The following is a 23,488-nucleotide window of genomic DNA, read 5'->3' as shown; positions in this document are numbered from 1 at the left end:
ACCTCATTCAGGTGTGCATTATATACAGAAAACTGCTCCCACAAAGTTACAGGTATACATTTATAAAGAGTCAAGAAGAAGCGATCTAGCAATCCTTAATGTGACTTGATCCAGCTATTGTAGTTATATCATTGTTTAGGGATTTACTCCTCACCAAGCACATATAACGTTGGTAATAATTATATTTGAGTAATTAAAGTTATGGTTAAAAATTGATGTCCTTGTTCATTGGTGGTTTAACATAATTTACATTATGATGTCCTTAGTAAAACAAATTATTATGTAAAAAGAGAAGACTGTGATAGAGTTTAATATTAAATTGATGTGAATCTTGAAAAGGGACACCAGAGTGGCATATGACTCCCCTGGGGCAACATCACAAGACATTGCCAGCTGCTTTTGACAGGGTGCCACCCAGACAAGTCACAAGGCTGTCCTGTGTTTCCAAGACCAGTCATCACACACAATCAAACACACACACACACACACACATAGGCACACTGTATCCCCTTGAGGCCATCACTCACCCGTCACTCTTGGACGCTTTCTAGACCAATCAGGCACCGTCTCCTGAGACATGGTGTCACACATTTAAGGATGCATGACAAAGTGCTCCTTAATTTCCCAGTGGCCACTGTCTGCGGCCTGCTCTTTGCCTCCAAAACATGCATGTATGTACACACACATGCTCTCAGAAAAACGAAAAAAGTGTCCATATGTGAAGAGATATGTCAAAGGAGAACATGTCAGATGTTGAAAGCATATGAGGTTTGATTAGCGGCAAATGTCTTCAGACCATTTACAGATGTTAAAGCAATTAGTTGGAACCTAAATTGTTAATAATTTAGGTTTTATGAGAAATATGTCCATTTCAGCAATTCTCCTTGCCTGTTTTCTTGTACAACATGTGAGGCCCTAACTTCATAGTCACCTGAGGCGCCACTACCCAAGTCTCACCAATACAAGCTTCAGTGTTCCCTGTTCTTTTTACTATCCTTTACATTGTCCCTTATTGCCTCTGAGTTACTACAGAATAGATTCAGTGCTAAAATGGAGACAAATTAGTAATGTCAGTAGTTTGCTCAGGTGGCATGGTTCTTAAAGTTACCTGCGAACGACCCACTAAAAAGTGATTTTTGTTCAAGGGAAAGGCATTGTGGAGCCATTACTCAAGCTATTGTGGTTGTGCACTCATATGAAACAAGGCAGAGTGGATAGCGTCCAAGAAAGGCAAGGTATAGCCTCAGAGCCCAATTGTAAACATAGCTTTTATGCTGGATGAAAGCAGGAGTCCAATTTGTGGCAGCTTGGAGGCTGCTGCACACTTTTCACAATTACGGCCTTCTTTTCGAAAAGTGGGTAACACTTTCTATGAAGGCTGTGTTTATAATGCATTATCATCATTCTTAGAATGTGTAATTATACTGCTATGATCCTCATTATCAGCACTGATGACAATGATCTTAACTCTCTATGGTGCTACTGTAGGTCCTCAATTATAAACATGCAGCTGAAAAAACTGCAAACACTGAAAAATGTAATTTACCTTAATTTAGATGATGTCTGTGAACACAATCCCTCATTGCTCATAATAACAGGATTTAAAGTGTGATTCAAATGTTCTACTACTATTAAAGTGAGCGTTCTACTACTATTACGTGAGCATCTAGTGTTAGACAAATAGACTTCTGTGGTGTATTTTAGCTTGATTCAAAGACAGCTGGGATAGGCTCCAGCATGCCCGTGACCTTTGTGAGGATAGGCGGTACAGAAAATGGATTGATGGATCACATATTCAGTTCATTTGGAGCTCTTAATACATATATCATCATGTATCTTTCGATTAATTGAATACACTAAAAATGGTCATATTTCAGGCATAGTTAATGGTAATTAATCATGATTGATTTGTTTGCATGGACCCCACCCCCAGCATGGACTGTTCTCTCGCCTGGCATCGGGGAGAAGGCTCTGCAGCATCCGCTGTAGGACGACCAGGTTCAGAGACAGCTACTTCCCCCTGGCCATCAGACTGCTGAATGCCAAATAAGCCCCTCTATCTTACTTACATTATTATTATTTATTTTAATTATTTAAATTATTTGGGCAATTTACTGTTCACGCTGCACTTTACATTATGTTGTTCATATTTGGTGTCTATTTATTCTCCACATTATTATTATTGTTATTATTTATTATTACTTATCTTCTTTTGTGTCTGTTATATGGGAGCCAGGCAACGACATTTGGTTGGCAATTTCACTACTGTGTTTTTGTGCAATGACAATAAAGGAAGTCTATCTATCTATCTATCTATCTATCTATCTATCTATCTATCTATCTATCTATCTATCTATCTATCTATCTATCTATCTATCTATCTATCTATCTATCTATCTATCTATCTATCTATCTATCTATCTATCTATCTATCTATCTATCTATCTATCTATCTATCTATCTATCTATCTATCTATCTATCTATCTATCTATCTATCTATCTATCTATCTATCTATCTATCTATCTATCTATCTATCTATCTATCTATCTATCTATCTATCTATCTATCTATCTATCTATCTATCTATCTATCTATCTATCTATCTATCTATCTATCTATCTATCTATCTATCTATCTATCTATCTATCTATCTATCTATCTATCTATCTATCTATCTATCTATCTATCTATCTATCTATTCAAAATATGTGAGTACATAGAGTATATATTGAGTAGTTGTGGTGAGCTCCTAAATAATGTTTTCCATTTTTATTCATGTTCTTTTTACATATCTATCACTTCCCACCTAATGGCCTGAGTAAGCCTGTACACTCGATCATGTACAATGAGATATGCTGCCCCTCTAAAGTGATTGATCCTCATTTTTCCTAATTAGACCAAAAGGTGAAAAGTTGAAATGGTCCACCGCTATGTCTTCCCACAAAAGGTTTCATTGCTTCGTAGTGGTCCCAGTTATTTGTCTTTCTCTTCCCTCATTCCTCCCTTTGTGCACGACTTGACCTTGCCACGTCATCCTTTCCACGCTGGATGGTGGGGATGGGGGTCAGCTGTAGCTCAGGCATGCTGCAGACAAAGACGAGGTAGAGTGTTAGTGAAGCGACTGTGACGTTTTTTCACTCCTGATGAAACACGCTGGTGGTTTGAAAGTGACATTACCTCCGGCATGGCTGACAGGGTGTCATGAAACACAGGGTTAGGCAAAACAATGGCACCCTAAAGCATGACTGTAAACTTTTAAGCCACTTTTCCCTCAAGTGGTACAGTTCTTATGAGGTTCATCAGGACCGGGCATGTATACTATATAGTTCCTTATTTCACTTTTAGGAAGTTTGTGATAATTTCTGACAGTAAACATGCTAAAGAAAGCATTGTCTGGTCATTGTCTTGTTACTTTCCCATTGAAACAAAGCCAATCACAAAGTTACAGTGAGTCACGACAAACGTTTTCCTGTTGCAAACATACAAAGCTTACTTTAGTGCATTGTTCGCTGTAAGCCGCAAACCTGCCCATTGATCCGGCAGTCTCAGGACACAGCAAATCTATGCTAGAGGTTTCCTACAAGATTCAGATCATTAATTTGATGAGATTGTTCTACTGCTTGTTTTGTCTGAGGTTGACAATAAAGAAAGCTACATTGTGAAATACACCCTTCCATCCTTTTGATTCCAGTTATACAAAATACCATAAAATAGTTGTTGAACTTGGGTTACTACAAGTTACTTCATTCTAATGACGCTCACAGAGGGTCAAGGAATGCTCAGGTCATTTGTCAGACTCTTGAAAAATTAGGGGGAACCTTGCTTTGCATAAAAACGAACAAATGGCATTTTAGCCCTAACTGGTAACTTGGTGACCCAACATCCTGTTTTCCCAAACGAATGTAACACTTACTGATTGTAAAAGTACCAGATGGAGGGGTAGGATTTAATAAGCTTTTCTTCTTCCTACTCCTTTTGGACTTGTGGAACTGTGAACTGATTATGTGATGCACTCAATTGTAATCTGATGCATGTTCAAATGAAATAAAACCATTACCATTACCAAATTGACCGGTATTTGAAGACTCTATTGCATGTGACGTAATTGCTGGGAATCTTCTTTGTCGGTGACCTTTTGAATTAATGTTGCCTGAAAGCCAAAGAAAAAGAAAGACATAAGGACAGAGCCGAGTACAGGTGAGGACATCATGCATAACGGCCGTTCAAATTCCCAAATTCTTGCGGCATCAGAGGGTACATTTTTCATGAAAAAAATCTTAAAATTTCTGTATTTGGTTATAGATAATATTTTGGAATGTAACATATAGAGCGGGCATACTTTAAATGTATGGACATTTTAAGGCACGGTTGAATAAACTGAGCATGATTTGAGTATCTCATTGCCAGGCCATGTGTCCTCGTTTTGACAACTTGGTCACCCTTCATAACTGCCTGTGATTGACTGGCGATCAGCTTTAGTGAACATGATAAGCAGTAGAAAATATTGTATAGACTGTACTACATTTGTGGAAGCAAGGTTTTCCATTGCCATTAGACTTATGCAGAAGTCGTTCGGATGTACTGTCAAAAATGTGTGGCAGTCTGTCTGTCTGGCTTTACTTTATGTGAGAGCAGAGACAGTGCTGGCGATTGAGATGCCTTTTTACACGCTTTACACTCAGCGAAAGTCATTACCCTGAGGATTTATACATCTTAATAGACATTCGCTGCTGTGCCCTGGATGAGATGTCAGAATTGATGGCATGCACACTTTTATTACCTGGTGTGGTGTGTGTAATTAGGTTAAATAGATGGGGTTGGACACGCATGGTAAAGGCTACATTTCTCACCCCGGCTGAATTTATTGGCCACGCTCCACTCTTGGGGTCTGCTTTAATACACTCATTTGCATGGGGACACATGTATCTCATGTGTGTGTTACCGTTACGTCAACCGCTGAGCACAATGACTGGGGCCGGTATATGAATAGCTCGGTTCAGTGGCTGGCGACGGTCCGGCCCGCCAACTGCCTATTAGCTATGATATGAAAGCTGCTTGGCAAGTGTTGGATTGATACTTGACATGTCGAACAAAGCTCATTGTCATTGTAATTGCCATACGTTTAGTCTTAATTTCACGGCCGTCCATATTGCCAGCGTGATAGGGCTGCCTGTTACTTACATCTTCAGTAACAGCTGTCTATTCAGCCCATGTATCCATCCGCCTTTTCATCTGTTCAACCGTCATAGAAATAACGACTTCATAATGACTATAATCACTAATCACAGTCATTGGTACAATTAAATGGTATTTTCAAATGAACCAAAACACTTTTTATCCTCCAGATGTTTAATCAGCTGTACATCACAGATGAACTCATAGCTGAGTACTATATATGTTTTGACCTGTTCATTAAGGAGCCTTCCCAGGAATCTCTGTCATTTTGCTGGAGGGTCCATCCGATCTGTCTGTTAAGGATATGCTGATAATGAAGTGTATGTGATGAAGTAAGATGATAATGGGGGTGAGCCAGCTAGCGGTAATGGCAGCACAGGAGCGGGCGGCTGTAGCCTGCAGTGGTAGTCTGCAGTGTTCGGACTTTTCTGACCTTCACAGATTTTGGCTTCTCCTCTGGTATCTATCATAAGATTGAATTGATGAGGAAGGTGTGTGTGCTGATGTGTGTGACCCCTCACATTTCTGGACATATTTAGTTTTATCTTTGCATGGGTCAACATTAAAGAAACAGCACTTAACAACACAATGTGGAGTAGTCAGTGCAACGCTTGGTTGACAGTAACTTTATTGTCCCCTCAAAATAACTCAACAAATGTTGAAATCACTGGCAACAAAAGTGAGTACACCCCTATGTGAAACTAGGAATTGGGCCCAGTTAGCCATTTTTTTTCTCCCAGATGTCATGTGAGCTATTACTGTTGTGTGAAAATCTCAAAGATCTCACTACTAAATATAGATAATATATTTACTGTATTCTTAAATATGTGTGGAGTTTGCATGTTCTCCCCGTGCATGCGTGGGTTTTCTCCGGGTACTCCGGTTTCCTCTCACATTCCAAAAACATGCTAGGTTAATTGGTGACTCCAAATTGTCCATAGGTATGAATGTGAGTGTGAATGGTTGTTTGTCTATATGTGCCCTGTGATTGGCTGGCGACCAGTCCAGGGTGTACCCCGCCTCTCGCCCGAAGACAGCTGGGATAGGCTCCAGCACCCCCGTGACCCTCGTGAGGAAAAAGCGGTAGAAAATTAATGAATATTCTTAAATATGAACATTTTCTAGTTAGCCTCCAATTGATTTACTTACTTTCACTTAAGAAGTAATTTACTTAAGAAAGAGTTTAAAACAGAATGGGGAGGACCAATAAAGAAGCCAACAAATTGCCACTTTTTTTTACATAATTTGCCAATACAAGTGAACAACTGAAAAAATAATTAGCCAGAAATGAATGGTTGCTGTTATATATTAAGTTATATGTAGTATCCTGTTCATTAGACATCACTGAAGTTATGTGACATGACATTAGATTACACTACCTTTCACCCTGCATGGGGGAAGAAAGGGTTGTCAGTGCTCAGACCATACGCCGCACTCTGTATCAAACTGGTCTGCATATCTGTCATCCCAGAAGGAAGCCTCTTTTCACGATGATGCACAAGAAAGCTTGCAAACAGTTTGACATGGATTTGTGGAACCTGTCCTGTGGTCTGATGAGACCACGATAAACGTATTTGTTTCACATGGTGTCAAGCATGTTTGGCAGTAATCAGGTGAGGAGTACAAAGTATGTCTTGCCTGCACTCAAGCATGATGGTGTGAATGTCATAGTATGGGGCTCCATGAGTGCTGCCAACATGATAAGGACCCCTAAATACACCTCCATGTATGTATGTGTTTTATGTTCAAGGTTACGTGAGCATAATGCACAGTTTTTCATCGTAAAAGAATGTGGAATTAAGATGTAAATTGTTCACTTTTGTATATCAGTTCTGCAGAAAAATGGTACACTGCGGTAAACATATTTGTTTTAACTGCTGCCTTCTGGCATTAGCAACTAATAGCTAATCTGTTTATCCACATCCCCATCTCAGTCAGACTTAACAATTTTCTTACCACAAAGTGCATCTTGCCTACATCCTCTATTTGCAATTGTACAGCACATGTGCATCCAACATTGTTTTTCACATTTGTGTATTCCTATTTGCTTTCAACACACCCTGTTCACTTTCTCTGTCTTAAGCACCCCAGCTCACCGCCACACCCTCCCACTCCTCCGGGCCGAGAGACGGCATACAGGGGGTCCGCTGAAGACAAGGCCCATTGACAGGCTAGAGTGGCAGTAACTTATTGTCCATTGATCGAGTGTGACAAATCATGTGGGAACGCAGGGATGCGTGGCGGGGAAAGCCTGCCTGTTGAGTATGTGAGTGTGCCTGCACCTCAGCATAGAGACGTTTGAGTGTGCCCGTATGTGCTTTTTTTTCTCCCCTATGTATGTGTGTGTGTTTGTGCATAAAGTCTTAGCGTCGGGCAGGCGGGCATAGCTGGGACTCTTCACAGCTCATTTAGCCCCAATGGAGCCACCTGGGTGGTGAGGGAGCTCAGCGGGATGGCCCTGGCTCTGTGGAGGCCCCGCTGACAGCCTCCTAATATAGGGGCTCCATCTACCTATTAATCAACACAGCCACACTGACAAATCACCACAACTATGACCTAATGAGAGCAGGGAGAGAGGAGTGAAGGAAGGGGAAGAGCAAGGGATATAATGGAGGAGGTGTTGATGGAAAGAGAGGCTCTGTTAGGATGGTGGCTAGGAATGGACAAAAAGTGAAGAGTATTAATGAAAAGGAAATGAAAGAATGAGTACTCTGACATTGCGACTGGTGGTGTGGGCCTGGCTGGGAAGCCAAAGAGAATACTAACACAGTTGTTATGTACCAATGGCTGGTGTCGGCCACTCCTATCATACTTAAAAAGCCTGACCAGCTCTATTAATAAACTAAATAGCTCCCACCTCTACACCAAAGCCTACACCTTTATACTGCAGATACCCACCATATGAAACCACATTACCCAGTTACACTCTCTGTCTGTTCATGTCAAGAAAGGCAGAGATTTAGGGAACAAAGTTGTCCGCTAATGTTCCACCTGTATAAGTGAAGAATGTTGAGATGACTTGACAGGGATGTGAAGATTCACTATTCTTCCCGCTCTGTTGTGGGGGAGGAGAGGATTTTATGCTTGGAGGGCAATCCCTCTTTTTTAATTGTTGCTGCAGTTGTCGGGCTGCAAAATGAAAATTAACATGGACAGTTTTACATTATAAAAACACCACAAACATGACCTAAAATTGAGAACTGAATATTTAACATCATTTTACTCGTGGACACCCTTTGAAAAGTTCGGACGTACGTCTGCGGTTGCAGACTCACCATGCCTGACAACGCTGTGTATGCCTGTTCTTTTAAAATAAAAAAATAAAGATGCAAGTGGGATATTCAAGAGAAAAGTTTAATTTGCCCATTAGGGGGCATATTTTTCAAAAATTCAGATTTTTTTAAAAATCTTATTAATTTAGTGGTTGACAGCATGTAGTTTTTTTGTAACCTAACGAACAGCCATACATAACCGTTCTTAATGTAAGCTAATTAACTGACAAGTTTGTTCTTCATTGAGCACTTTGGTGGAAATGTGCAAATGAGATGATGAGATATTAGAGGACAATATTGGACTTTAAAAGCAAGCAACATTGATGTATGTCTCCTTCTGTGGTTCCCACCCTGAGGTGAGCCAGCATCTAATCTCTCCACTAGCAGTCTCAGGTCTAAATCACATTAGCTGGGATCAGAGGTGAAACTGGAGCTTTTCAACAGCAGCCTGTTCTCCCTAATGAACCCCCATGGCCATCCACTGCATATTACAGCCACACTGAGTGACAGGAAAAAAGTTTTGCAATAATCATTATGTAACAGCGCAACGCCCGGGTTTCCTTTGCCCTGACATTTCAAACACTCGATCGCAATATCTTGATGCTACTCTATTGGGAATATGTTTTGAATTGCTGCACTGTGTATGATTGATGGTTTTCTGAGGCTCAGCAATCTGCTTTCTAGTAATTACGGTCTATACAATGCAATATTACAGTTATAGGCTCCACTTTATTATGAACATGAAGCGGACTGTAATTTATCAACCAATCTTACTGCAAAAACAAATCCTATTTGACGAAGTCGTTCTGGTCAGTAGGAGCTTCTGAAGTCCAATCATGACACAAATAGGATTTACTTAACTTTTTTATGCAGCATGATTGATGTTGCCAGACAGTCTGGTCTCTTGGGGCTTACATACCAAGTTTTTAGGGAGCAACAGAGATTCACTAAGTACTATGGTAATTAGAGCCAGGTCGTGGCATGACATGTCATTAAGTCGAGAAAGGTCAGCCAACACCTCAACAAATACATCAAAACTGTCTTTTGTTTGCTCACTCAAAGTATGTATTGAGGGAAAAGAATGATTTTTCTGTTTTCAATTAATATGCAACAAGCCACCAGACGTTAGAGTGAATATTCAAAAGCACTATCCTCCTATTGATGTGAATCTGTCGGCCGCACTGCATGTCTGTGGGATCTACGTGATATACTAAGCCCCGGCCTGTCTGGTCCATCGACTGGTCCAGGATGGAGGGCCCAAAGAGAGGATGCACAACTGCATGCTGCTTCCATCCATTACCTTGTTAAGGTAACGGCACTGCAACTGATTCAGAATCTCTGACACAGAAAGCCATAGACTCATCTTAATAGCACACAACATCCTGATCCGCATCATTTAAGATTCACTGATACTATGTGTCTTTTTTAATTGCCCAAAGTCAGTAAAGTTCAGTGTTTTTTTCTTTAATGTGTTGCTTTATACACTCACTGATCACTCCATTGGGATGCCTGCACAACATCCCTGTGTATTGCACCTTTTAATGTTAGTAAACATTAAAGCAAAATTTCATTGATCGGCCACCGATCGGTATTGGCCGATGTTAGTGAAAAAGGACGGTATCAATATTAGTATCAATAAAGAAGGCAGCGGATGCAGCTGGAAGGGCCCAGCAGAGGTGGACAAACCTGTTTATGACAAACCTGTAATGGGAGAAGACTAGAAATAAATGCATTGTGAAATACAAAACACGAGTTGTGGATACCAACATTTTGTTAATGTTTGGGTACAACAAGCATTTTGGCTTTGTTTGGCTTGAAATAAGATATAAAAATACCTGCAAAAAAACGCGCCTCTCACCTGCAGATAGCTGGGATAGGCTCAAGCAGGCCCGTGACCCTAATGAGGATAAGTGGTGATCGGTTTTGGTATCAGTATCAGCCGATTTCACTCATGGATTATCGGTATCGGCAGCATAAAACCCTGATGGTAAAACATCCCTAGTCTCAGGTTGAATCAAAACTCAGCATTATTATGTTTGTAAGGCATTTTCAAAACATCTCTTGTATTTCATGTCATGTACCTTGTATGGTAAATGTATATTTCATAAGCTCCTGACAAATTCACATTAATCAAGTTTGCTTCAGTTTGTTTATCCAAACTAGCTCATTACTTGTTCTTGATCTGATATAAATGTTAATGAGTCAAAATCCACGGATTATATGAAATTACAGTCGATCTGTCGCCTGATGCAACGTAATGGCAGACAATTACTTTATCGCTCCTCTCGGGAGCTGCAGCTGTGTGGTGCGTGATGCTGTCTGAACGTGTACAGATAGGAATGACAATGAGACATGTATTGTATGTTGCCAAGACTTTGTGAATGGAAACAGTGAGTTAAGGGCCATGTAGCGTATATTATGAGCGTGTGGTATTATTGGGTAGAAAACTGAGAAGTTGCATGCTAATATTTTTTCAATCCATGACCACAGACGATGTCAGATGTGATTTGACATTTAATGTTAATGATTGCATCCCGGGCTTGTAAAGCACTCTGCCTCACATCGCTTTCTTTATGACCCACACCTAGCTGCTACATTAATGCCATTAATGTGCTGACTTCTCGTAGCCACATTGCTGCTACACTCAAAAGTGCGGAACAAATGCAAATCCGGTTAAACCTCTTGACATTATGTGTACAAATGTTCTTTGGTGCGTACAACCCACTTTGTGCTTCTTTTCAACGCTGATGTCATATTGCTCAAAGAAGTACACAATGTGTGTGTATGCAGCATTGCCTGAGGTTTGTCGCTGCATGTTTTCTCGAGCTGACAACACAGCATCAAATCCTAACAAGGTGAAGCACAACTTAAAATGTCTTTTCACCGGCTTGCTTATCTCCTTCACACTGCTGTCAGCAGCAAGAAAGAAAGCGTGAGAGAGAGAGAGTGGGAGCATTATGACTTTATTATTATAAGCAAAGAGCGGCTAAAGTCTAGCACATGATAGGGATCTGGAGATTAGGAAGGAGAAGCACAATAAATTATGCAAAGTGTTTGAAAATACATACAGCTATAATTAAGTGGCATTTGATATTAAATGAGGTGATAGCGAGGTTTTATTTATCTCCTTAACCCCCTAAAACTGCCATTAGCATGGCAGAAAATTAACCGTTTGAAATACTGTAATATGAAGCCCTGATCTGATACACAATAACACAGCACACACACATTGAAAGGTGAGATAAATGTCTGAAAACACTAATCAGTGCGTTGCAGGCCCAGACAAACCACAGGAGCTCACTGCTAATAATGTCATAATGAAAGGAGGCTAAATACTACATTTGCAATAAAAGTTTCGCTCTAATGGACCCTTATTTTACCACGATTTGAACATTTAGAACTATTTTCAACTAGCATACTCAGAACATATATTGTTATATGGCAATACGGCTCACATGAAACCCTTTTTTTTTTATTACAAAGTGACCACAAGCCATTGCTGAAAGTTGTTATTGACAGTTAAATTAACCTCAGCTTGGTATTTGCTTGTCAAAAGTCACATTTTTTTCCAACCATTTTGTTTCGCGTTGTGATCTCTCGCCCTGAAATGCGCCACTGCAAAGTCAACCTATACAAAACGGCTGCATAAACTTAGAGGAAAGTTACATATTCTGCAGTACGTGTTCATAGTGGCTATGGAAATACGTGGCGAGGTTTGAACAGAAGTTTTGCCGGATCAATGTTTGAGAGCGAGGCCTTTGTCTGAGAGCAAGCTGCAGTTTCTCAAGCCTCTACGCTCCTTGGTAGAATTGACAATTTATATATGCACAAATAACAAAGACAAGGTGCTGAATAAGTAATGTGCTATTTCCTGGTAGCACACTAGGGTGAAATCACAACGAACATCTTTTTTCCCTCTGTACACGGTTCAGTGGGGAGATTGTACGAGTGATTGTTCTCACTGTTTGCGCTTATATAGTGCGCGCTGAGGGCAAAATCTCAAAGTTACTGACTGTTTATCTGTATCATCTTTGTTCATTAATTCATGGCTGATATTTTATGCATTTGGTGACAAGGTTTAAAGGAGTAGACCCAAATGCAGACACGCACGACACGGAGGGAGATAGGATGTTAAAAAGAGCTTTAATTAACTGTCTCCAAAATAGTTTGGGGACCTGCAGATCTTGTGCAAGCATTGTTGGACTGAAGAAGTGAAGGCACATGTTGACTGCAGAAAAAGGCAAATACAGACAAAAGTTTGAACTGCAGAAAGTTGGAATTGTTGTTCATCAGCCTTTTTTCACTTTTAGTCGACTGAATTTTACACAAAATGTGATACGATGTACTTTAATTAGTAGATGCTGCACATATTTGTTTTTTTCTTCAGCATAAATATTATTTGGCAATGGTGTATTTGAATTTGAAAGTTTTTGGGGGCCGATACCAATACCGATCACATACATAGTTGAAATGTAACTGTTTAAATGTACTACTGGCATACAGTGGTATGAAAAGGTTTTGGCACCCCTGTTCATTTTCAAGATTTCCCTTTATAGATCACTAGTTGTTGGGATCAGCAATTTGAGTTAAATATATCATATAGCAGACAAACACAGTGGTAGATGAGAAGTGAAATTGAGTTAATAGGATTTACAGAAAGTTGGGCATCCATGTTGTTTTATTGACTTGAATACCTTTTGCACTAATTATTGGAACACAAAATAGTTTAATAAGCTCACTGACCCTTGACCTACATACAGAAGTGAAGGTTTTTTGGTTATCATCACGCACCTCAGTGTGTAGTTGGCATGTTATGCTCATGCGTTTGTGTGTTTTTTTTTCTGTGTAGTCCAGTTTTCTGTGCAGTTCCATTTTTTTCTCTGTGCATGTTAGTTTAATTGGCACACAAAATGGTCCATAGGCATGAATGTGAGTGTGAAAGGTTGTTATGTTGTCTATATGTGTCGTGCGATTGGGTGGCAACCAGTACCCCAGCTCTCACCCAAAGTCGTTGGGATAGCAGCATACCCGTGACCCTTTGGAGGATAGGCGGCATAGTGGATGGATGGGTTGTTATCATCACACTTCTCCTCTCATCACTGGTACCCAAAGCAAAACATATGTTATGATCACTACTTGGAAAGCTCCCAAGTTTTCTGAAGTCACACATAATTTTTAGGCATACAATATGTCTCCTCGACATTTTGTTCGAACTCCAAATCGTGTGACTGTTGGGATGTTTGATTTACAGTTTTCACTGTAAGTAGGTGCAATACGCAACATTTCAGGAAGCTGTCATGGATGCAAAGGACCCAGTGGTGAATTAATTCCTTATGCAGTTGCATGTGCACAATATGCACACTACTGTAGTTGTTTGTTAGTTTCTTTATGTGTGAGTGTGGAAAAAGTTGATGTGTGAGTGATACAAAGCTCGGCATTTACTTGTAACCAGTTTTTGAAACTGAAAGTAGTTGCTCCTCATGAGAGACAGTGGTACCAGCTGAGAGGTGGCTGGCTTCCTAAGAAAGAGATGATTTACAGGAGCGAGCGAGGTTGCACACTCCAACATGAGCACACACACGTACAACGTCCTCTCTGTGTCATCTCCTCCTGGGTGCTGTTTATGTGAAAGGTGCCAGGCTGCTCAGCTGAACTCCTAACAAGAGCCACACAGTCAAGAGAGCGGGGGTGACTTGAAGCTGTAGGGCTAAAGTTTGGAGGTTTAAATTAGAGAAGCAGGAAGCTGTCAGCCCTGTGGGACATGTGCAACACACACTGTCCATGTGGAGCACTCATATAACCAGAGAGTGACCAGAAGCCATTGTAGGCTTTTTTGCCGGTGCCCTTGTTGATGTGCATGTAATAACATCAGGGCTTCCAAATTGGACCCCACCTTGTCAGACACAACAAACATCCTATCTTCTTTTGTCTCCCAGAGCTATATTTGATAGAGCTCATCCACACAGCCATAGCCGGCCTATATGAGGAATGTGTACAATAGATGAGTGCTCACAGCCACACAGGGGTGGACAAGCAACCTAATAATGTCTGAAATACCGACACTCCTGCTATGATATGCTGTGATAATTGCCACCCGCCTGTCCACAGTACAAACACATGTGGAATGACTAGGCAAACACATTAATATGGAAATGTCTACATTAATTTGCAGCATGGTCTAAATTATTCAGTAATTAAGCCGCTGCAAATTTACACAAACTTCCCTGTGGATGACTGGAGAGAATAGACGAGGAGCTGAAAGCATGCAAAAGGAAGGCTTTGAATTATGTTCTCATAATACACGACACTAAATAATAGACTGGAATCTTGCTGGAGAAAATTTGACCCGGCAAACACATGCAGTAATGCAAATACACACTTATTTTTCTAAGAATTAGGAATTGTTACATTATTTGTCATTATTAGATGCCTCTGTGGATGCTTCTCACGGTCCACATCACTATCAGTTACACAAATTCATTAATATAGGGGATTGCAGAATTTACAATGAATGACACAAGTGTCTTTCACATATACAGTGCCTCTAGTTTGATGTTGTCGATTATCTCTGACATCACAGGATAAGGAGCAGAAAAATAAACACACATCTGCCCAAAATTCTTTTTCATTTTGTTAATCTCAAAGTAAATCTATTTCCTTTAACCCGACCGGAACTTTGAAAATGAATTTTTTTGTCAGTGGTGCTGTATGGAGTTGTCAATGCTGATTTGTTCTGTCTTGCAGTTTGAGTGGCCATCAGTTTGGATTGGGAAGGATCCCAGGTAGGGTTCTAATACTGAGTGGCATCACTGCATGGATATACTGTAGACCTGACACTGACTTGATCTGACAATAGAATGGATCAGTGCAGAGGCTACTAAGTCAGAAGGTAGAGCATAATCCCTTCTGTCAAGTCTTTGTCTCGTCAATATTCAAATCCAGCCAGCTGTCCAATGGCTGTCACTTACAATCTGCCTCCCCCTCTTGGTCTGGTACAGGCACATATCTAAATTGAATTGGATGTTTGCTTTCCAATAGAAATTGAGTCAAAGAGGTGATCCTTTGCCCTGTATTGTGAACTTGTCGTTTACCCCAAAGTGAACTGCAGTCCTATGTACAAAATCCATTTACAAACAAAAGCTAATCTCTCTATTGTTTTGTCTCTATCTCTGTCTTTCTGTTTGTCATCTTACTGATGTCTGTCTTACTCGTAAGACAGAGGAAAAAACCTTTATTTTAAGGTATAATACTATACAATAATCTCGAATGGAGGTGACATGGACTAGTTAGTATGCCAAAGCTTTTAACATGGTTACTTCTAAATTTCCTCAACTTTGGTAGTGGACAGCCTTATCAAAATACTGCATTTTATGCCTTTAAAGCCACCATAGCTCACTTCTTGGCAAAGTGAACCAGAATGTCAGTACAGTATATTGGTACAGACTGAATTTGGGTACTCTTTGACTCCACTCACAGTGGGCTAACACTTTCCTTTCAGGATGTTCTCCACTTCCATACAGTACAGTATGCTATCACTTTATGATACAACACTGCATTATTGCAACTTTGCTGATGTTGTTGCATTTTTTGCTTTCACTTTTACTTTGCAAGGTGGCAATTATCATTAATAACTGCTGACAGGAATGATCTCTTACAACACATCTAGATTGCAGCATTCTTGAGCACAGCCAGGAGCACACACAGCAGTCAAACAATGCAAACTTTAGGTGTCAACCATGCCCAAGCACTGTAAGGATTACCTAGTGTAAATGTGCCCTTATTCTGTGGAGCAGTACAACCACATCAAATGTGTTATGTCATATTGCACACCACTGAGACCTCACGGCTGTCTGCAGCCACTCTTCTGACAACTCTAGTTTGAGAGGTCCCCCGCAATGATTTATTCCCATGTACTCCACTTTTGCAGACACCTGGGTGCAAAAGTGCACAGCAGGCTGTGACTACTGTGACGTGTGTTGCCTGTGGAAGTGTAGCACCAAAGGCCAAGTGCAAGAGCGTGAAATGAGATAGTATGGACTTAACACGGTCACGCTCAGTCTGAAGAAGATGCACACATGCAGGCACACTGCGCAAGTCATTGTATGAACACCTACTCTCTGAACTTTCAGATGGAATTAGCTGCTCCCATTTGGCACACTCTGGTCGTTGAAATTCATTAATGGTGGGTCAAGCTTTCCCTGGACAGACTGGACCTTGTTTTCCTTCCACCAAAGTTTTGGATACCTAGGGTGAATGTGAGTGTCTTAAGGGTTTATTACTATGTATTTATGTGCGCTATGTGTTTTACCAGTGGGAATGGCATGGGTCAGGTAATCATGTCCAGCACCGAGGACTCTGATGCATGGCCACCATTGCTGCTGACCCTGAACAAACAGCAGAAGAGGATGAGAAAAAAGCCACTAGATTAAGTGGAAGGATTCTACCACTAATTGACATAATTGTTGGGCCTTGGCACAGTAATGCGGCTTTGTCAGTGTCATTCTAGTTTTTAAATAGAAATTGTCAAATTGATCTGTCACACTCGTCAAGGCTGTAACCCGAAATGAGATGTTGAATGTTGTGACCACCAGCCACAATGATTGCTAAAAGTAACCTCTTAAACACGAACTAAAAGGGTTCTCACAAGGGTTGAAACTGTGAAGGAAAGGACATTTAATTATATTCTTCCTCTCTCTGCCGCTTGCTTTCCGTTTGTCCTACTTCTGTGACACATGTCGCCCTGGCATGCATGGTAAAGCCTGTGACCTTTGGAAAGTTTAGCACTTTAAATATTTAGGCTTGGGTTATGATGGATCCTCCAGGCCCCCGTGGCAATGTGCGAAGCCTCTGATTAGGGTTGCTGTCAGAGTCATTTACACCCGTGTCTGGCTGTCAGTAGCGCTCTCTGTTTGACAGGCGAGCCTTTTAAACAAACAGCCGTCCCAGTGGCATAGCAGGCAGGGCATCCAGCTTTACACTAACACACACCCGAGGAGACACCCTCCAGCCCTATGACAGCTGCAGGGGGAACCGCTGGCTGCTGCCTCTCATGATTGTTCAAGCGCTTTGTCTTCATGCAGACTCAATTTTAACCAACGCAGATTTTTTCCGTTATTGTTTGTTGTCTGGTGTTGCTTTTGCTGCTTTCTCTTTCGCTCCTCCCATGTTTTTTTATCACTTGTTTAGCAGGAGTGGAACAACTGTACTCTGTTTATTAGCTGTGCTAATAAGTTCATCATCTGATTGAGATGAGTTTTGTCTGTTCATCTGCTTGTGTGTGACGTCCTGTCTTTAGTTATGGATGTGGGTGTTTGCCACCTGCACATCATACATGGTATCTGTAAAGCTGACTTTTTATGGTGTGGATTAAACTGGAAGTTCTCTGTTTAAAAGCAAGTAAATGTGTCTAGTACGCGTACACTCACTGATACTACGTGAAAATCTCGATTAGACTGTTTTGGCTACATGAGGTTGTGAGAGTCTATATGTATGTTCGCTTTCATCTCCTGTATTGTAATATATTTCACTTTAACCATTTAATCATTGTTTGTGTAAAATTATACAAAACCTGTAAATAATATCTCTGTAATAACAAAAAGTAATTATAGACAGTGGTGCTTGGGTTACAAAGGAGTTCCGTTCCTACAACATGTTGCAGTTCTAAGATTGGAACCCAGACCTGTCACTCACACTGTACACAGAACAACATAAAATACACTTCCATGTTAACTATTTTAACTCTTTTTTTAAACCTTTAATTCTTAAAGGTCACATACAGGTAATACTTAAGTCCATCAATTCATCTTCTTCGGTTTATCCGAATTCTGGTTGCAGGGGGCAGCAGCCTAAGCAGGAAAGCAAGGTGTTGAAAACAAAGGCGTTATCAAGCCAGTTGAGAGACTTAGTCCCTCCAACGTGTCCTGGGTCTTCCCAGAGGTTTCTACCTCCCTCCTGGGGAGGTCCTGACCTGATGCCCAACCTGACTCATCTGGCTCCTCTCAACGCGGAGGAGCTGTGGTTCAACTCCCCCGGATAACAGTGCTTCTCATCCTATCTCTAAGGGAACTCCCAGCCACCCTACGGAAAAAACACATTTTGGCCACTTCTACCCATGATCTCGTCCTTCCGCTCACAACTACGTCAAGTTCATGATGACCAGTTCCTTACTGGTAAATTAAGAGCTTTACCTTTCGGCTCCCCGGCTCCCCAGCTTCCTCTCCACCACAACCAACCGATGCAGAGTGCACATCGGTTGGTTGTGATGCACCAGTCTGCCTGTCGATCACACATTCCACCCTTCCCTCAGTCATTAACAAGACCCTGAGGTACTTAAACAAGATCTCATCCTCAACCCAGAGATGTATGGCACTCCACCCTTTGCCGGGCGAGAACCATGGACTCAGACTTGGAGGTGCAAAGGTGAAAGGTGAAAAGGACGTTTATTAATTAATCACAAAATAAATGAAAGTGAAATTTCGTCGCCATCCAAACAATTTTCATGTGCGTGCGTGTCTGTTGATAGTCTGCTTAGCTCAGCTCAAGTCCGATACTCTTAATTTATTGAACATCACTTGTGATGATTAGCTTAAGAGCTGACTCACTGTCATGTCCCCGCCATGACGCTCACACCAAAAGACGTGTGTGGCAGCCCATTGCTCACACTCAAAGACAATCTCCCATGGCATCAATCCTGTAAATATATGAGTCTTAATATGTGTGTCCTATTCTGTATTCAGAGGAATCGCCAAGTCAGCAGCTCCAGTATTAATGCATGAAAAATGAGGAGAGCCCATAAGAATTAGAGAGTAGGACTGTGCCTTATTAAGATGTAAATTCCATGGGAAACTTGGCAAAATGAGGATAAAGTGAAGTTATTGTCAACTTTAGTCTATGTATGTATTTCTAAGAATCTCTGTTGTGTTGTCAAAATTAGATACACCTGTCAAAACACCTATTTCTGCTCATTTTTAATACACAGCCCATACTTAACAGAACAATTTACACTTGGGGCAACATTATCTAGTGACAGTGTACATGGCAACTATCATGGTAATTCAGTCTCCATCTGTGGGTGCTGCTTCTGTGTCGTCGCTCCCCACCTCTGCCTCACGCTCATTTCAAATTTGCACTTAACACCCTCGTGGGGAAAGGCTTCTCATTCATCAACAGTGTTTGTCCCGGTGACAAGCAGGGCGCCTCCTGCATATCAATATCAGCTAAGACAATGCTGAGCCTGTAACCTTCAGCTAAATGTCATTCTGCTTAATCCTATTTGAAAATTAAACATTGAAAAACCTTTAGCGTACCTTCCTGTCTTCCTTCCGCTCTCACTCGCTTCTTTATGTGCTGCCTAACCTCTACTCCCTTTTCTACAATGCGACATTGGTGTTATTTTGTTAGCCTGATTAAAAACCATTATGTACAGTTCATCCAGCTGCTCACAGGGATTGCGTTTTCGGACCATTCGCACCAATGTTGAAAACCGCTGGTAATTGAGACAGCCATAAAAATGTCTGTTTTGACACTCTTAACGCTAACCGGCAGGAAGTCATCAAATGAAACGTCTCCCTCACTCATAGTGCACATAATGCAACTGCACCACATGCACAATACAGGCATCAAAATAAATGCCTGCACACTAATCTACACGCAAAGCAGTATTATTTCATACACATTTATAATTTATAACACATTTATAAGGAATTTGTGGGCTTCCCAGCATGCCTTGCAGGTAAATGAGACAATGGCTTTTGTTTTCTACCAATAAACAGCCTAATTATGGATATTAAAACGGTGGTTTTCCGATAAATAAAAAAATAACAATCCGCAAATATGAAGCGGACCTACTGTATTTGCATTTGAATAAAAGTTGCATTTTTTTCTCCCCATCTGGCAATTTTTTTTCTGGGGGAAAAAAAAACAGAACACTTTTCAGGGAGGGGAACCAGATGCAAAGAAACATGCCACATATTTACATAAACATATAATCCCACCTTACAGGTGGCAATTACAACTGTGACAGTGGCAGGGCTCCAGAGAGTGAGGATGTCTACTACGGCCAAACAAATGAAGCATCAGACGCTGAATCTACATTGAAGTGCTTTGCATGTCCATGATGCAGTCGTGCATGGGTTACACCCCCTTCCTCCCGCTCCAAACATAACAATATGAAACATGTTTGAAGATGCAATGAGGAATTGAAAAAGGAGGCAGGGCGAGATAAAAGGAGATGGTGAGATTGCAATGAAAATGCAATCATTTGCAGTCACACAGAAATAATTCTGCCATGGCTGTAGTGCCACGAGGCAGCTCAGAGGCAGCCATATGGATATGATTGACCACGGCCATTTGTCAAGGAACTCCATTGAAATACTCAGTTGAGTGGATTATGAACAATGTGACCACCCTTCATGTTTCGAATGGAAAGATCTTGCACCTATGCACAATATAGCCCGAAGCACTCTTACTCTGAAGACCAGAAGTGTGTTGTGAGAGTTGAGAAGGTCCTTTGACTGCTAAGAGAGACGTACAGTGCAAAATGATAAACTTACCGAGTCGTAGCCATAGCTCCTATCGCTTATTTACACCAAACTTCCACATCAGCTAGCTTCCTGAAACCCTGGCATGAGATGGACGTCATTTATTGTTGTTATTGCCTGATTGTGACTACTTGGAGGAATTCCAACGCAGCACATCAAGTACTAGCTACTCTTGTACTAGCTACTCTCTCCTTTACATGATGTGTTGCAAATGTTGCACTGAGCCAACCGCCGGTGCACCCTGGCTTCTTCTCTGTTGGTGTTTTCTATTTCTTCCAGTCGGCGAAGTGGGCATCAAAACTAGGAATTAAAATAAAAACATTTGGTGATGTCCGGGGGTCTAACTGGTTGCTGTTCCTGTTCAGGCCAGACATAACCTTCCACACTTTCTCCCTGTGTTTCCAGGTGGGAGATGCAGGATGGTGCAGAGCTGGAAGAAGATGAGAAAACGATGGTAGAAGAACTTCGAAGAGTCTATTTTGTTTGCCACTGCAGTGCAGGACTGCAGGAGTCTCGTGAAGCAGATGAGAAGATGGCTGAGCGGACCCAGGGGGGATCCGATAAAACTGCTGCCCAATAACAGTCCAAGCAGTTGGAATTTTTATCATGTTGTAAATGTTTAGTTGTAATACACACTTGCGGCTCTCAAAGTATTTGAGTGTGTGTGTGTGTACTGGATTCGGTAGGTTTGTACTGTATGTATCTGCATTTTGTGACAACATCGCTCCTCTCCTGCAGCAAGAATGTTTCATCTTTTTGGACATCTCCTGAAATCAGTTCTGGGAAATGGAGGAGCCGCATTTGTTTGTGCAGAACAAGATGAGACTGTGTGATCATTGGAGGTTTTAAAAAATATATTTTTTTCAGAGTGTGTGTAAAGATGTTGGTGTCAGCATCCTTTTTTTTCTTGCTGTCTGGAAAAAACCCCCATCAAATTACAGTTGGGAAGAGAGATGATGTTTGTTTTGATTGCATTGCAATCTGTTCCAAAATCTAGCCCACTCTGTAATGTCTGTCAGTATTCTGTGCAACCCAGAATAGAAGGTATAGTCTATGTAATAACAGGGTATTTTTTTTAAATTGTGTCCATGTTTTGTAAAAAAAAAAAAAAAAAAAAGAATTTCTCAATAGAACAAATAAATGGAGTTTATTGACTAACCTGTTTTTTTGCATTCTGGATGTGTTTGAGGTGAACCTTCCTAATCTAATATGATCTTATTCAACAGGTACTTACTGCATATGTACTTCTTGTAAATGTATACCTCATTAAGCACTTACATTATGTCTCATTAGATTGTGCAGGTGTACCCAGTGTTGTGACCTATATTCTTTATTGTACATTAAAAGGAATATGACATTTGTGTACATCCCATCCAATTCTGTGAAAAGGCATCCATATCTACCGAAGAAGAGCATCTGTCCTGTTCCAGAGATGGATGCTTGGCTTTTAATGCAAATGGAGTCAGATTACAATTACCAAACCACTTAAGAAGATACAAAAGACAATAAAATGTTCAGAAAGTCAATTCTGTCTCCGTTGCACAACAGAGGCTAAACAGCAGCAAGAGCGCCATTAATCTTCGTAAATGTACTGTATTTAACATAACAAAACCGTTTCAGTTGGGTGATGCAAGTATTTGACTTGCTAAATTGCTCTTGTAGAGTAACTGCTTTCTGTCACATGACTTATTGGATATTCTTCTTTTCTTCTTCAGCCATCCTTGAATAAACCCATTCTGTGTCTCATACTGTTTCAATTGTAGACAGGTGCTGGGTTCAGCCGACACCTGTCAGCAAACCTGACAATATGAATCACAACAAATCATTACAAAGAATGGTTCCTTACAATGGATATATTGAATATTCCATTATACTGGATTCATATGAGGATTAATGGGGTTAGGTAAACATTTCAATCACAATCGGAATGCGTTCACAATGGACTTAGTCACATATTAGCATAACACCCACAGATTTTTGTATATAATCACACATTTCTGTATACAGAAAAATGCATACTTCACTGAATTCAATGAATGGCATTTTCTTTAAAATCATTGAACTGTATATTTATACAATGCAACATGTCCACCCTGTTACCCTTGTATTTTTTTTTTTTACATTAATCACATAAAATGTAATAGTATTTAGATTGTGTTTGTAGTCATTAACACGACTGAATTGAACAACTCATATCAGTTCAAAGCAGGGTACAGGTCTTTTTATTCCTAATCACAAGTGTTAAATATATATTTTACTGTAAAAAACATAAATTGATCTAGATAATGGGTATTTATTGATATTATAAAATACAACGCTGTATGCTGTATGCATAGCGTGAACATCTGCTCTTCGGAGCTCAGTTTTCGCAGCCAGATCGGATGCTCCCTGCAGTGCCTACCGGTTTCTGTCAAGTGGCAGAAAGTGGCACTTTGTCAGCAAGACGGATAAGACCAAAACCAGGACCAGGACCCAGTGTGGTCATAGTGTTAATGTACTC

The 23,488-nt window shown here is 40.7% G+C and overlaps 1 protein-coding gene across 3 annotated transcripts in view; it reads left to right on the top strand.

Annotated features, from left to right (window-relative positions):
* Positions 1-22,304, top strand: part of kiaa0825 (KIAA0825 ortholog) — a 109,275-nt gene extending 86,971 nt beyond the window's left edge. For 2 of the 3 annotated variants that reach the window (XM_058071918.1, XM_058071915.1), the window contains one exon: positions 21,394-22,304. In XM_058071918.1, coding sequence (XP_057927901.1) covers positions 21,394-21,432 — 39 coding nt within the window. In that variant the 3' untranslated portion in view covers positions 21,433-22,304. Of the gene's footprint in view, positions 1-1,933; positions 2,237-21,393 lie in introns of those variants that run through there. The other variant, XM_058071916.1, reaches the window with a different exon arrangement.
* Positions 22,305-23,488: the final 1,184 nt, after the last annotated feature.

Source organism: Doryrhamphus excisus, chromosome 4, assembly GCF_030265055.1.
Source record: "Doryrhamphus excisus isolate RoL2022-K1 chromosome 4, RoL_Dexc_1.0, whole genome shotgun sequence".
Classification (NCBI taxonomy): domain Eukaryota; kingdom Metazoa; phylum Chordata; class Actinopteri; order Syngnathiformes; family Syngnathidae; genus Doryrhamphus; species Doryrhamphus excisus.
The sequence above is the reverse complement of the archived record's forward strand: the minus strand, read 5'-3'. Positions and strand labels throughout refer to the sequence as shown.